At 41.2% G+C, this 14,899-nt stretch overlaps 1 protein-coding gene across 4 annotated transcripts in view; it reads right to left on the bottom strand.

Moving 5' to 3' along the window:
* Positions 1–14,899, bottom strand: part of Dnmt3 (DNA methyltransferase 3) — a 122,022-nt gene that overhangs the window by 2,066 nt on the left and 105,057 nt on the right. For 2 of the 4 annotated variants that reach the window (XM_070306644.1, XM_070306645.1), the window contains 11 exons: positions 2,990–5,086; positions 2,500–2,701; positions 1,914–2,002; positions 1,727–1,834; positions 1,549–1,630; positions 1,355–1,462; positions 1,043–1,201; positions 845–936; positions 620–730; positions 251–476; positions 30–157 (listed from right to left, as the gene is read on the bottom strand). In XM_070306644.1, the coding sequence (XP_070162745.1) occupies positions 30–157; positions 251–476; positions 620–730; positions 845–936; positions 1,043–1,201; positions 1,355–1,462; positions 1,549–1,630; positions 1,727–1,834; positions 1,914–2,002; positions 2,500–2,701; positions 2,990–5,086 (3,402 nt within the window). Of the gene's footprint in view, positions 1–29; positions 158–250; positions 477–619; positions 731–844; positions 937–1,042; positions 1,202–1,354; positions 1,463–1,548; positions 1,631–1,726; positions 1,835–1,913; positions 2,003–2,499; positions 2,702–2,989; positions 5,087–6,927; positions 6,987–11,932; positions 12,117–14,899 lie in introns of those variants that run through there. The other 2 variants (XM_070306646.1, XM_070306647.1) reach the window with 2 other exon arrangements.

Raw genomic sequence — 14,899 nt, 5'->3', positions numbered from 1 at the left:
AAAAGTGTGGTGTCTCTTTTGTTTCATACCGAACATTCTTTACACAAAGATCCTATAAAGAACGGATGTTCCTCCATTTCATCTTTAGGAAACCTCAAACATTTCAAACATAATTTTTCCACTGCGCATTCTCCTGATATTACGCGACGCAGAGCATCTGCGGTTAAAATATGAATAAAAAGTTTCGTATTAGAGAGCGCCAACCTATGATGTGCACATACATATATATGCATTGAGTAATTTAACTTACCACTTGTTTTTATGTCACTCTTTCGTTCAGCATCTACATTCGGCTTGGATTTAAATTCGTTGATCTTTTTTACTATCTCGTCGGAATATTTATCATATATCTTGTTAGAGTCTGAAACTTGCAATTGGTTATATGGTACGTGAATATTATTCATATTCGAAAAATATTCAAAGACATTATCTAAAGTCCAGTTATCCGTGGAGCATCCTAAACGCGAACAATAATCCTAAAAAGTCAGATTCAATTGTCGTAAAAGCTTTTGGAAATTTTCGAAAAAGAATTTATTTTATATACATACACATATCACGTTCAAATAAATTATTTATAAAATTATTTATCATGTTAGATAAATAATTTCAATTTTTTTACCTTCGACGCTTGAAGTACGCCCTCGAGATAAGACTGTTTAACTGTATTTTGAATGTAATCGCGCATCTTCTTCAGTCCCTTGTAAAATTTCAAAAATTCCAGATGACGTACCTATTAAATGAAAACTATCAATTAATCGACATTATATATATATATATAAAAAAAAGAATCTCTCCGATGTATATATTTTTTTTTTATTCGAGCGTTAATATGAAGTCTTATCACCTCCGAAACTTTGTAGTCGCCGTACCACATAATCCATTGACAACCAAAACTCGGTTCCTTCAAGCAACAATCGCGATAATCAATAATCATTGCTGCAAAACCAAAAAGAGCTCTTTGTATTTATAAAAGAGATCTAAGTAAATTTTTGCAAAAAAAAAAAAAATAATAATAATAATAATAAATGCACTCAGGGTATACCAGGCCACCAACAGTGTCCAGCGATTTTCGCCCAGGCTATTACACCAGGATTTTGATTTTGCAAAGGTAAACGCTCATCCTCGATTTGTTTCCAACTTGTATTTGTATCTTTGTATTTTTCAGTAACCTGTTTCTTTGTCGGTGATGCTTCTGGTGAGCCTATAAAGTCACAGAGCATCAAATTAGCTTTTCAAATATTACACATTAATATCATATATATATATATATATATATATATATATATATATATATATATATATATATATATATACGTGTAACTTAAAATATCACAAAAATAAAAAAAAGATATACTTCTCTGGCTTGATATATATCTCTCAGTAGCTTTGACGTTCTTTTCTCTCAACGTATCCAGTCTGTCTTGTATATTTTTCGGATATGGATAAAATATTAGATCATCCACTGTTACATCAAATAATTTATCTTTCATTATTTGCATATGTGTATGATGAGAGACTATTAAAAAGATAAATTTTTTTCTTTCTTACATGTCTCGAATCCAGTTATATTCCGTTGTATCCAATAATAATAAGGCTTTGTCAGAGTACAGTTGAAACGTTGGCGAAGCATCTAAAATAATTGTAACGGCACATCGCATTTTTGGAAGTGTAATTCCTTACGTAATTCTTATTTTCTTTAATTTTATTCTCGAAGATAGCAAAGAACCTGTATAGTCGCGTCAATGGCACGCGAACGAATATTTTTACGAGATGGTTGCGTCAATCGATGCTCCAAGTTCCTCGAGAACGGTTGTATCTGCGTTTTTTCCGTGAGCTACAATCACGTCAGTTACGTTTCATTGTCTTATTTTTTCATAAAGATATTTCTATCTCGAAACATTCCGCTAATTTACCAATGATATTTGCAATTCTCCGATCCAATAGACCCACAATTTGCCGGAAATAGGAGCCATCCCTGCATGCTCGGCATCGATGATCAGAGCTATAACATCATATTACGATTTTAAAAATATTTCTTTGAAAGCAAAAAGAATATCCGAAACATTAAACATTATTTGATATCTAAAAAATAACGAAAACAATATTCTTACTCTTAGCCATCCGTTGTATTAAAAGTGCGCTTTTTAAAATGATCTATAATTTGTGATAAAAAAAAAAAAGACAGACTTTTTTTATAATTTTATGTGCCACACATACTTTAATGTATGTATGTATTGTGATATGTATTTTATATATGTATGTATTTTAGTTTTTCAAATGATCCTTTTGTATTATATGACACGTAAAATTATAAATAGAATTTTGTCGCTAATTATAAATCGTCTGAAAAAAAAGAGCGGGTTTAATATAAAGATATTTCCAATGAGATAATGCCATCGTTAATTTCCAGCATCACGTAAAGAGCTATAAATGATAATGTGCGAGTTCTGTTATATATCTACATAATATTGCTGTAAACATTATCCTTGATATACTTACCTGGCCACCATCCTGAGCAGTATCCCCATACTAGTTTGCCCGCGTGATTCCCCTTAGTAGTCTTTACCAAAGCTCTTGTTATTCTTCGCGGAACGTATTCCTTTTTATCGCTATCATATTCCAAATCAGTTGCCTTATCATCCGGATATCTTCGCATTAAAAGTACCGTGCTATCGACTTTCTTGTTTCTCGTAACTCGAACCTATCGCGTTATTTATATATTTCCATTCGCACACTGATCGTATTTTCATTTTTATATTTACCATGTTAATCTATAGTGGCTTATAAAATTAATCGGCTATTATTTAAAAAATTTCAATTGTTTAAAAAAATATATATCACAAAAATATATAATTATATATATATAATTTTTTTACATATTTATTCTTTGCTCTCTCTCTCTCTTCTCGTATTATAAAGAATTTTTTATGGAATTTTGAAAACAATCAACTTTCACAAGTAACTATATAATATAATAAATATTGCTTACCTTGTCGTTTCCATTTTTGACAAATCTGCGATTCACTGAAGACAGTCTCCAAATATTCCTGCCCTTTTTCTTGTACGTGATTATACTCTTCGTTTTATCACGTTGGTTTACAAATGTCGCGTCCTCCTCATCTGAACATGAATCGTGAAGAGAAGTATCCCTACTAATCGTCGCATAAACATCCGATGTTTCGCGATACTTGTAACACATGCTTTCCAATGTCCCGTGCTCGTCGTCATAATATTTTTCACCCTTCGCCGAATCATCGCTAATAATCTTCCGTGCCAGTAGCAGCGCGCTATCAAATTCGTTATCGCATTCTTCAACGAAGGATACCGACCGGCGCCAAGATGAGTGTATCATCTTCACGCCGCTGTCGTTGTCTTCCGATCTCCAGCTCTCATCTATGTTTATTTTCAGAGAGGACGATGCTACCGGAGAATCGTAATTGACGCATTCATGGAAGACACTCTGGTAAGCCGTTTCCGTTCTGTCGACAAATTGGCAATCGATGGTATATTTGTTTAATCGTCTTTTACGACGTCTTCGTTTCACATTAATATTGATAAATGATTTCGCTGGATCGAATGATTGTTTCGACTCCTGGGACGATATTTCACCATTGTTAAGCTCGCTATTGTCTTGCAATCCAATCCAATCGTATTCCATGGAAACATCCGGATTAAGATCTTTATCACCCGGCTTTTCGCCGGTGCTATCAGCGGAAATCGTGAAATCCCGATTATTTTCGATGTCCTTCGTAATTTCCGCGCTACGTATGTGCGCCTGAATATCTCGCATAATCGCGGTGGCTGTGCTCTTTAAATTCCTCTTACACGCGCAAGCAGCATTCGTAAAATTGTAAGAATGTCGCCGCGCATTACAATTGCAACGTCCCTGTACAATTTTTGCGGTATCACGCGTGTCAACAACGAAGCCACCTTTCGCGTCTGATTTGCATTCCGAAAAGTTTTCCTCCAAATCGCGAGAAATTCGCGACAACTTGTGATCATTATTCGTTACGGAATTTTCAGATTCTTTCCTCTGTCGCATCGATTTCTTTCTTCTTTTCTTTAGAATCTCCAAGTGATTCTCGCTGCTTCTTAAATGACGATTCTTTTTTCTTGACGATCTCCTTTCGGTACTACCTAAAGTTTTTCCGTTCCTAACGGATGTGCGCGTATTAATTTCTCGCGGAACGTGTTCTGTAAATTTCGCAAACTTCATGCTTCGCGTGTTATAAATATTCCAATCCGATGTTGTATCGAAATCATCGTCCTCGGTATTATTCTCGTCTATACGCAGAACGTTTGAAAAGTAATCGGGATATTCCGACAATTCCGTTCGATTCTGCGACTTTTTCTTTTGACAATTCGGCGTGTAGAATCTGGAATATCCGGCACTGGAATAATCAATCTGAACGATCTCGCCCGAGCTCGTCTCCGACATTGCTCGACAAACTCCTTCATCTTCGTCGACCGATCCGTAACTTCCGGACAAATGCTCGCGATTCTCGTCCTCGTCGCGATCGGACCACCGAGCGTGAAGTTGCGTCAACGAAAACTTGTTCCCCGATAATCTCGTCGGGCCACCATTCGATACCCCGAGATTTTCGTATCGGGATCCTCCGGACGACGACGACGACGACGACGACGACGACGACGACGACACGGCTCGCTTGATCGAAAGATTCGTCGTCGCGTCGTTGATATCCCAACGCGCGCTATCTGCGTTTGGTTTCCTTTGCCGTTTCGTCGACCATCTCCCCCTCTTGCTTCGTTTTCGGATGAACTTGTTCGAAGTGATTCGCGTAATTCGCGTCGGGTCGATGAACGGCCAGGAACCACCGAAGATACTCACAGACGTACGATCGGATACGACATCCTCGCGATTATTCGTCTCGAAATCGGAGGATCGTCTCTGCGCGTTCTTCGTGGTACGTAGAAAATCCAAGTCCAAGTAACTCGCGATGGTGACATCCTTTAGGGATGATTTCTGGAGAAGACCCAGTTCTATAGCGCAGACTATGGACCAAGCGCTCACTACTTTATGCGACCTCAATGACTTCTTCTTAACGCGATCCGACTCTTGATATTTCTATAATTTGCAAATAAAAATCGTAATATCAAAACAAAATTCTATTTATTTTCATATTTATGATAATTTAAATGATAATTTTGAGAGATAATAATATTAAAAAGCTCTTTCAAGCTCTCTTCTCCCTTAATATTAAGAAAACTAAATAATTATAAAATCATAATGTCAAAAAATATCGTAAATATTGCAACTTTATGTTAATTAAAATATTTTAATGCTCTAATAAGTTTTGAATATATATATATAATTACTTTATATATACATATATAATATATAATTATATATTTATTATCTCCAAAATATATATTGTACAATATATTATTTGTCCGCGATATATTCGTGATTATATATGTCATATTTAAAATTATTTATTAAAAAAAGATTTTATCTTGAAATGAAAAACATCGTATCGTTCGTGGCGTTATTAAAAATGATTGAGTGATTGACGCGAGAATATGCAGGGCGCGCGGAATTGCATCGAGCGAGGCAACGCCGTCCGAAGCGGGAGACGCACGCGGACTCTCCCCGTAATCCGGGATGTTTGCTTATTTCGTAATTACGAGAGTAAAGTGTATAAAGAAAATGTATCGAACGCGCGCCGCGCATCCGTGAGCAGATTTCCCACGGGTGAGCGTAACTCGAAACATTGACAGAGCCGTCGCCGTAGCAAGTGGAAAGTTTCGGGTCGTGTACATATATACATATATACATACATACATACATACGTGCAAAAATCTTGCCTCAAAGAAAAACAAATTAAAGTCGCGGGTGCGGCTTGATTAAAATTAAACCCACTTTCCTCTTCACCTCCTTCCCCCCCCCCATTCCCCTCCCGCGTCGCGCGCGTTGTCGTCGCGGTAAACACACGGTTTTCATATTACCGCGCCATGTGTCGAAGAGTAGTCTCTCGAAAGAGAGACTAGTACTCTCGGCGACGAGTATGCTCTTGATCGCGACGTAATATCACGCATACGGCAGCATACGCACGCACAAATACGCATACACGCATTACATTTATATCCTCGCTCGTAGAGCTGCACGCACTTTCGTATACTTGTGGCATGCGTATATTTCTCTCTCTCTCTCTCTCTCGTAATACTTGCCGGAAGTCTACGAGGATCTGAATTAAGTATAAAGTCATGAAAAATGTAGATGCGAATACAAAATGAATGTCCGGTGCAAAGCCGATGCTTATCTCATTCGACTTGAAATCTTTTATCCCTTTAAGTTTAAGTAAAAGATTAAGCGTAACTTAAACGCGCTTAATTATATCTATGAAGCTCGGTCCGTAAAAAAAAGAAAAAAAATCAATAGCGAATGTTTTGGCAATTATGTGCTTTTCTGGATAATTTTTTTTTTTCCCCCCTTTTTTTCCTTTCTAAGAAGAGAGAAGAATCGACTCTATATATCTTTCAAAGAGTCCGACGTAAATATTTGATCCGTTAAAAGTGGGAAGTTATACATATACGATACGTATACGCAATTCTTTACGTTTTACGTCTATATCGTCGCGAGGTCGAGATAAAAAGACTCTTACATCGGTCGAGAGACGAGAGAAGAAATCAAACAATTTACGTAAGGCATACATATAAATGTTTCAATATCCACGACGATATAGCGTTCCCCTTGAAACCGCCTTTTACTCCACCCATACTATTCTACGGTAATTGCAGCATGTCCGCGCTCTCCAACATCTTATTTCAAATAAAAATCGATGGAATAAAATATAAGCGAGTCTGGGAAAATCATCCCCAGCTCGCAGTTGTTGCTGAATCACGCGATAATCATCGCTAATAAAATGCAAAAAAATTCGCCTATTACGCTATGAACGAAAATTTCACCATCGACGATCGCGGAATATTTTCGGCGGCGCGATGAGGAATCCTTGACGAGGATATGCCCGAACGACATGCGAGTCGCAAACTGCGACTCCGAATCCGAATCACTCTTTAAATAGCGATCGGTCTCGGCTTCGGGAAGAGGCGCGTAAAAGAAAGAGAAACGAGAGAGGACACGTGCTACGCATGACGCCTTATTTAAAACGTGCTTCTAGGGTGCTTCCAGATTCGTATCGCGACACACGATCGACCTGTTGAATGAGGAGATCGTTATTAGCACGGTTTCACGCAAACAAAATTAGTAAGCTGTTTGTTATTGTACGATTGTACGTTATTTAACAGTCGCGTTAATTTCCGAACGATGAGCCGGATAACACAAATTGGGCGATCTAGCCTTTAACCGGTTTAGCGGATCACAAAATATCATAGAAATATATTTATATGCTGGAGATTTCGTATTCGCGAATCTGTTTTCATATTCATATGTTTCCTATATAATTGTGGTCCGGTATTTGCATCTCATATTCGCAATCGTATTAAAAATTATTTGCTCTTTTAACGTATATAACTGTTATTTCACTATTTTTCTACCGTTTCATATGTTATAGAAAATAGACTATTCGGTTTTTTTAAATTTCTTTACATATAATAACATTATCCCCTTTTGCCAATGTTTCCATTCTTTTATAGTAATTAAATATTTACGAATATAAGTCCCAATATGAGTAATTTTTATCTTTATTCAATGTGAATAATTTCATAATACGTTCATCGATATCTACTGTTCTTTTATTAATCGTCGAACAACGCTCGTAATTGCAGTATCTTCAAGAAACAGAAAGATTTCAAGGAGCGTTAAATTGACCTAATCGGCTTTCGGATTCCCAGAAATTCTTGGCTACGAAAGCAACCACGGGGGCGATTAATGAATCGAGATTCGAGTCGCCTTTTAAATAGCCTCGCGGAGGGTTGGCGCGGGCGTGAAAAATAAAAAAGGATCTAACAAAGAGGGTGGACGGGCGATATATATATATATATATATATATATAATGTGTGTGTGTATGCGCGCACACGCGTACACGATTTAAACGTGGCGCCTCCAAAGGCATTTCTCGAGGTCGTTCCGCTTCGTCGGGGTCGACCTGATGAATGGAAACGTCGGTATTATTGTGTTTACACGTGGGACACACGGGTGCCTCTCTCGCCACACTTGGCGTGGAAACATTCCATTCATAAAGCGTTCCGCGCGTTCCTCTCACCGTAACACATACCCGCGCGCGTACACACGCACACATACACACACACACACATAATCGGAGAAGGGTGCACGACCCCTCTGCCTACCGCGCCGGGGTTGACACCAGTGACGTATTCTGAATTTCGTTGCCGCGACGAGGGGTTGCCTCGGCCCGCGTCGAGATAACGTCGCGCGGAAGAGATTCCCTCCTCTCATCTCGGTAATAATACCCACCCTCGAAAATAACTCCTCGCTCCATTGCGCGAGAAAACGGAGATTCCCGCGCGCCGAGATTCGTCTCCTCCTCCCACGCTCGCGTCTAATGACGGGGGAAGCTCGATGATGGCGAATTTTCGCCTACTGTCGCGCGATCCAAGTTTCTCATGTCCTGGCGTTTCCTCTTAGCTATTTAATCTGTTTTTAAATATTGAATCTGCTTGCGCGATGATTTTTGCGTGTATACGAAAACTTCTAGTCACACATTCGATTATACTTTTCATCATCCCTTACATTCATTTTTTGTCAGATATACGATAAATGTCATTATTCGTGATATTTTTGACTACTCATTTTTTCATTTTTTCAAATATATTTACGATTGTGTAAAATGTATATTTGTAAATATTACAATATATTGCGCATAAAAATGATTTCATAGAATTATTATTTAACCGGGAATAGGAGAATATATACGAAATGCGAGATGGAAGGGTGTGAAATTCTGACGGGGACGGGGAAGGCAGGCGCGACACCCTTCCACGTTACTCGTAACACATCGCGGTAATTTATAACGACAGGTGTTCCCGGCCCGCCTTCCCCGCCTGCCCCCCTCGCCAACATCTACCGGGAAAGGGCGTCAACCGTAACGCCGCCAGCTCTCGCTGCCGGTGGCAGCGAAAGAATGCTCTTTTTCGCCGCGTGCCTCTCAAGGTCTTTAAACTGAATGGTCACGCGCGATCCCATCGCTTTTTCGCTTTTTTCCCCGCACCGTGTCGACGTGCAACGACGCGCGATGTCAAAGGCGATCACGATGCAACACGGATTCCATCCGATCGGTCGTCGTGAGACTCAACCAGGATTGTTTCGTGAATTTTCATATATATTTGAATATTCACAAAGTATATAATGTCTGAACTATATATATAATCGCAATATTTATATAGAATGTAATTTGAATAAAATTTACAATATACATTTTAAATTTTAATATGACGAAGTATGGTAAATTTTCTTTCAATGTTTTAAACATTAATGAAATGCAATTCGAGTGTTTAAGCAATTCGGCGTTTCAAATATTCATCAAGTAGAATCGGAAGATTTCAACAAAGAATTTTATAACATATTTACATTTAATATATTTCTTATAAAATTTGATTATTCGAGAGAGAGCCCAGTGTGTTTAATCTTATGATAGAAATGTAATTTCGATCTTTATTAGAATTTATCAGACGCGGAATTTTTGAGAGATTCGAAAAATAATTTATATAAAACCTTACACGTATGCTTTTAACTGAAGGCCATTTAAAGCACGTCGTGTATAACGTTCGTAATATCAGCTGAAGATGATTCTCGGTGCAAAGCTACATCTCCCTGTGCCACGATTCTCCCGTGTTTACATCGTGCCAGCTGATATGAATGGACTAGTAGCAGCAACGGCGACGGCGGCGGCGTACGTATTTGTGCATTCGGTCTCATGACGACTTTTCGTATAAATTGAAACTTCTCGAGGGTGCCTCGTCGTTGAGCGGGGAGAAGGAAGGAACGGGACGGAGATCGCGAACGGAGCGAGGAAGGATGAGAGAACGGATGAGAGAGAAGGTACGAGGTATGAGAGATAGAGACCGAGAAGAGGGTGAGGCAGATCAGAGAAGGGTAGAAAGCCGCGAAGCAGGGTCAGTTCCGTTTAGTAGGAGCCAAGCTGCAATTCCGTTTGGATCTGTCGTAGCTTTCGCGCATCAGTAGCGAGATCGCTTAAACGAAAGTCTTGGAAAAAAATTTTGATAAAATTGAAACTCCTTCAAATAAGCAATGTTTCAGTGCAGAAAAAAAAGATAATTCTGTCGAGTGAACATTTTATATTTTAATCAATTAGATGCAAATCCTGTAATTTATTGCTAAGACGAGACAGAACCTTACGAGGTATTAAAATCGAATAGCACGAGTATCGCGGAGAGAAGGATGTTTTATCGTCATAAGTTTAATTATTTCGCGTGACACTTCTTCATTAGGGAGCTCTAATAAAAGCGCATACATACCCGCGGTAAAACGCATTTGTTTCAATTAATAATGCATTTCGGCGGCGGCTCTAACGTACAAATATTTTTCCCCAGCCAGGCATGTCAAATATATCATTCTAATACTCTTGGAACAATTAAGAGAATACGACATTGACGTTATCCTGTATGTTAATTTCATTCGATTCGGGGGGAAAAAAAAATGATGATGAAAACTTTCCGACACAACAACAACTTGGAGTATTTGCATTATCTTAGATCGTTCGTTGCATATCGGCGAAAATGCAATATTGCACGTCGTCCGTCTTTGGTTTCGAATTGTTCCACGGGTGATCTATGTGAAGAAACGAATCATAGAAACACCCCCTCCCCTCCCCTACAAACTCGGGTGTGTACGTGCTCTTTCTCCTCGCAATCGAGGAAAATCCTACCATGATTGGGAGAGAAATGCGGATGGATGCGGGGGAGGTGTCAGGAACGTAGCGTGGGTGACTGGCAGGCAGTGCACACGAGAGCAATCTGCAACTACCACAATCACGTGGAAACCGACCGCGCCGTGTCCCCCGGCTCCCGTTTCCATCCGAGAGAAAACGCACGTTCGCGGCTTCGCGCTCTTGGTCAGTGGTGTTCGGCCTTTTCTCTCGTCGCCGAATTAAGGTGGCTGGGTTTTTTAATCTGGGAGAGGAGGAACGCAAGCGGATCCAGTCGCAAAGAGACGACACGGCTTCGCAATAAGAGTCACCCTTGACCGCGGTAAAAAAAGATATCATTGCCCAAATAATCCTGTCCGATTAACCATCGATAATAAATTAAATAACTTTATCAAATAATGGTTTTTAATGGACGCCGATCGCGAATCAAGTTACGCGTCGTTAAGGTGTCGAAGATTTGACAGATGCCTTAATTGATGCCGAACGCGCGAAGCGAAGGCTTCCCGCAATGAGAAGTATAACTTTATATCAGATCAAGTTTAATTCTTTATTTCGTTGCGTTATTTTTTTTTTGCCTTCATCCTTTTATTTATCGCACATTCGGGGCTGCGATAAAGACGACAATACACTTGAGATGTCTTTTTAAAGTCAACATCTCAAACCTCCTGCGTGCCATTTTACTCTCCTCGATATACGCGGTGTTCCTAGTCAACCGAATTAAAAAAAAAAAAACGCTTGGAATAGAGAATGGAGATGTAATTTATTTTCAACGGAAAGATTATCTCGCGAAACTAAGCATATACTGGATATGTACTATTATCATGTGTATTCATATTATTGTGTACTGTAACATGTATTATGCCGATAATTAAATGATTAAGTGACGTTGTATTTGAGATAAACAATATACGATTATCAAATCATGATGATATTCTGATTAATTTCAATTAATTTTCAACCTGCTAAATTCTAAAAGGAGCTGCAATTGGTCAGCGATATACCCCGTATGTAACAGAATATCTATATATGTGTGCGGGTGTGTATCATATATACACACGCCATATATATATATATATATATATATATATATATATACATATACATACACATATCTGCGTGCATCCAGGCGCGTACAGTGCACGCATCGTCCTATGTACACGTGCGATTTACCCCAGGAGATTCATACATAGTTTTGTACGTATACATAAGCGAGAGAGAGAGAGAGAGGCGTTTGTTGAACCGTGCAAATCTTCTGCTCAGTGCACCAACACGAACAAGGTACGTTCGCGCGCGCAGGAGCGCTCTTTCTCTCTTTCTCTCGCTCTCCGCCGTCTCTCTCTCTCTCTCTCTCTCTCTCTCTCTCTCTCTCGTCCTATGCATGTCGCTGCATACTGCTCTTCGTCTCTTGCCCATTAGGGGAACCTACGTAACCCTCTCGCGTTAACTCAGCCGAACAGCGTATTTTTCTGTCTTCCTCTCACATGCGCACATACATGGACAAACACACACTTCTGTGTTCTCTCTCTTTCTCGGCCTAACGACGGGACTTGTATGCGCCTTAGGTACGCATAACATACCCGCAAGTATCCGCATCTCCTTTTCTCTCCACAGCGGGCTGTACTCTTCTTCCTCTCTCTCTCTCTCTCTCTCTCTCTCTCGCCTCGCATATTAAGCGTGTGCGCACACGAACGCATTTTTCTCTCTCTTCGTTCTCGTCGTCTTCGTTTAACCGAAACGCGCTTATAGCATGTTTCACGTTTTCCGTCTCTCTCCCTCTCATTTATTCTCATCACGCTCTTTCTTTATTTCTTCATCTCGCTCGAATATTATCGGATACGCTCGGAGCCTCTCTCACGCACATACATATATTCCTGTACCTCCTAACCGTCCCCACCGTCCCTCCCCTCTCTCGTCCTTATCTCCGTCCTTGGCCGTCGTGCGTGCACGCATATCGCCTATCTCCGTCGATCGCCAGTGTATACTCGTGAGCTCGCCCTCTCTTTGTCGCGAGCAAACACGGATACCGCGCCCGCGCGCGAGAAAGAGACGTGGCAAGAGGGGCAGGAAGGGCGATGGGCCAGAGGATGGCGGAAGGAGAAAGGGAGAGAGAAAAGGAGGGAGAGAAAGAGAGAGAAGGAAATGATGAGGGAGGCGGAGGAGAGAGGGCTCCGACTCGCCTGACGCACCATGGGCTTTTCTTGTATTCTATTGATTTTTGCAAAAGTTCGTGGTGGGAGTCTCTCTGGCAGTCTGTAGCGCGTGAGCTTGACGTCCCGGTGTATGTTCTAGGCGTGTATGTGTACGTGAGAGCTTCGACGATATATCTCGCTGTCTTCGTTCCACCGATATAATCTCTCTTTCTCTCGCGCTGGTCTTATCTTCCCCCTTCCACCACCACCTCTCCTCCTCTAGATTTTCTCTTTCTTTCTCTCTCCCCCTCTTTGCGAGCGCGACGATCCTCGTCCGATTCGCGTCGTCCTTCTCGTACACGTTCCGTACACCCGGTAGATCTCTCTCGATCCCTTTCTCTTCTCCCACGCATGAACGTGGGAACTCCCTCTTCTCCTCCCTATCCGTTATATCCCTCTCGCTCGCTCGCTCTTCCCCCCTTCATCCCCTCGTTCCCTTCTCACGCGGCAACCTAGCAGCGCGCACACGCGCACGTACACATGGAAGAATCGCTTCGGCAGGAGCGTGTCGAGAGGTTTTAGCTTTGACACCATTGAAAGGGAGAAACGAGCGCGTTTCGCTCGGCGTGCAGAATCTCGCCGCAGTTTCCCGAAGATCGGGTTTCGGAAATCTGTCGACGAAATTTAGCGCGAAACGACCGGCGGAATTCGGCACGCCAATTCTCGCGTCGCTCGTTGCAAAATAATCCAAGAGTCGTATATTTAACAAAGATAACGATGACTAATATCTTCGTTCGAAGCGCGCTACACGATACGCGATATTTCGAGTATTATATATATATGTATCTATTCTGAGAAAGACACGTGCGTCAGATAAGAAAATATATAAAAATCACTGATGCGATTTGTAATATATATATTATAGATGCGCGATACAAAAAAAAAAAGTAAGATACGAAGGAAGAAAAACATAGCGGATATGTTATTTCGGCTAAAAAGAGCAAAATTCTCGTAAAAATTCAACAAACCTCGCTGAAAAACACAATGTTCATTCTGTTTAACTAAACTTTTTACACTCGCCGTGCTTGAAACGAAACAAGTATACGCACGTCAAGACGCGGGGAGAGGAGAGAGCGAAAACAAACGTGAAAAACTCCACAGCAGCCGCAAGGAACGGACTCTGAACGTTTTTGTTTACGACGGAAGGGAGAAACGCTCCGCACGTTCCGCAAGACGCCGTTTATCAAAAATATCGCGAGGCGTTATGTGAAAAAGCCGCCTCTTCTCGGACGCGACGTAAAAAAAAGAGCGCTCCGAGAGACGCGTATTCGAGAGACGCGCGTGCGTCTCGTCGTCGCATCTCTCTGTCCGCCCCTGGTTTTCCACCCACCCGTTCACCGGCAGGGTCACCGCGTGCACCCACACCCTGTCGTATACTTACACGCGCGCGCCACCGATATACATACATACATACATACATACACACGCAAGCAGCGCGTTCTCTCGGTTCCTCTCTGTCTGTCTGTCTCTCTTTCTCTCCACGCAACACATCCTCGTGGTCGCGCAGATTGCACACATCGCGTACACACAGACACATATATTTTTACACTGACGTACGTATTGTATGTACACAGGTATACATGCTCGCGCACACGCACGCGCAAATGGCGAACGGCACACTATGGCGGGCGACGGTCGTGCATCCAAGCAAAGCAAGGAATATAGGCGGACCGGTGTCGGCCAGGGCGAAGAGCGGCGGACACGACGGCGATGACTGTGCGATCGATAATTCGAATCGATTAATAATAAGACCGAGCGTGGAGGAAGAGGAGGAGGAGGAAGGGGAGAAGGCGCGGGAAAAGCGCGCGCGAGATCGATCGCGTGACCGCGAGAGCTGGACCGTCCGATATTTTCGTGGCCTTTCCTCTCTTCCTCTTTTCTTTT

This window comes from Polyergus mexicanus, unplaced genomic scaffold (genome assembly GCF_030449975.1).
Source record: "Polyergus mexicanus isolate NDT 795.1 unplaced genomic scaffold, iyPolMexi1.0 SCAF_13, whole genome shotgun sequence".
Classification (NCBI taxonomy): domain Eukaryota; kingdom Metazoa; phylum Arthropoda; class Insecta; order Hymenoptera; family Formicidae; genus Polyergus; species Polyergus mexicanus.
The sequence above is the reverse complement of the archived record's forward strand: the minus strand, read 5'-3'. Positions and strand labels throughout refer to the sequence as shown.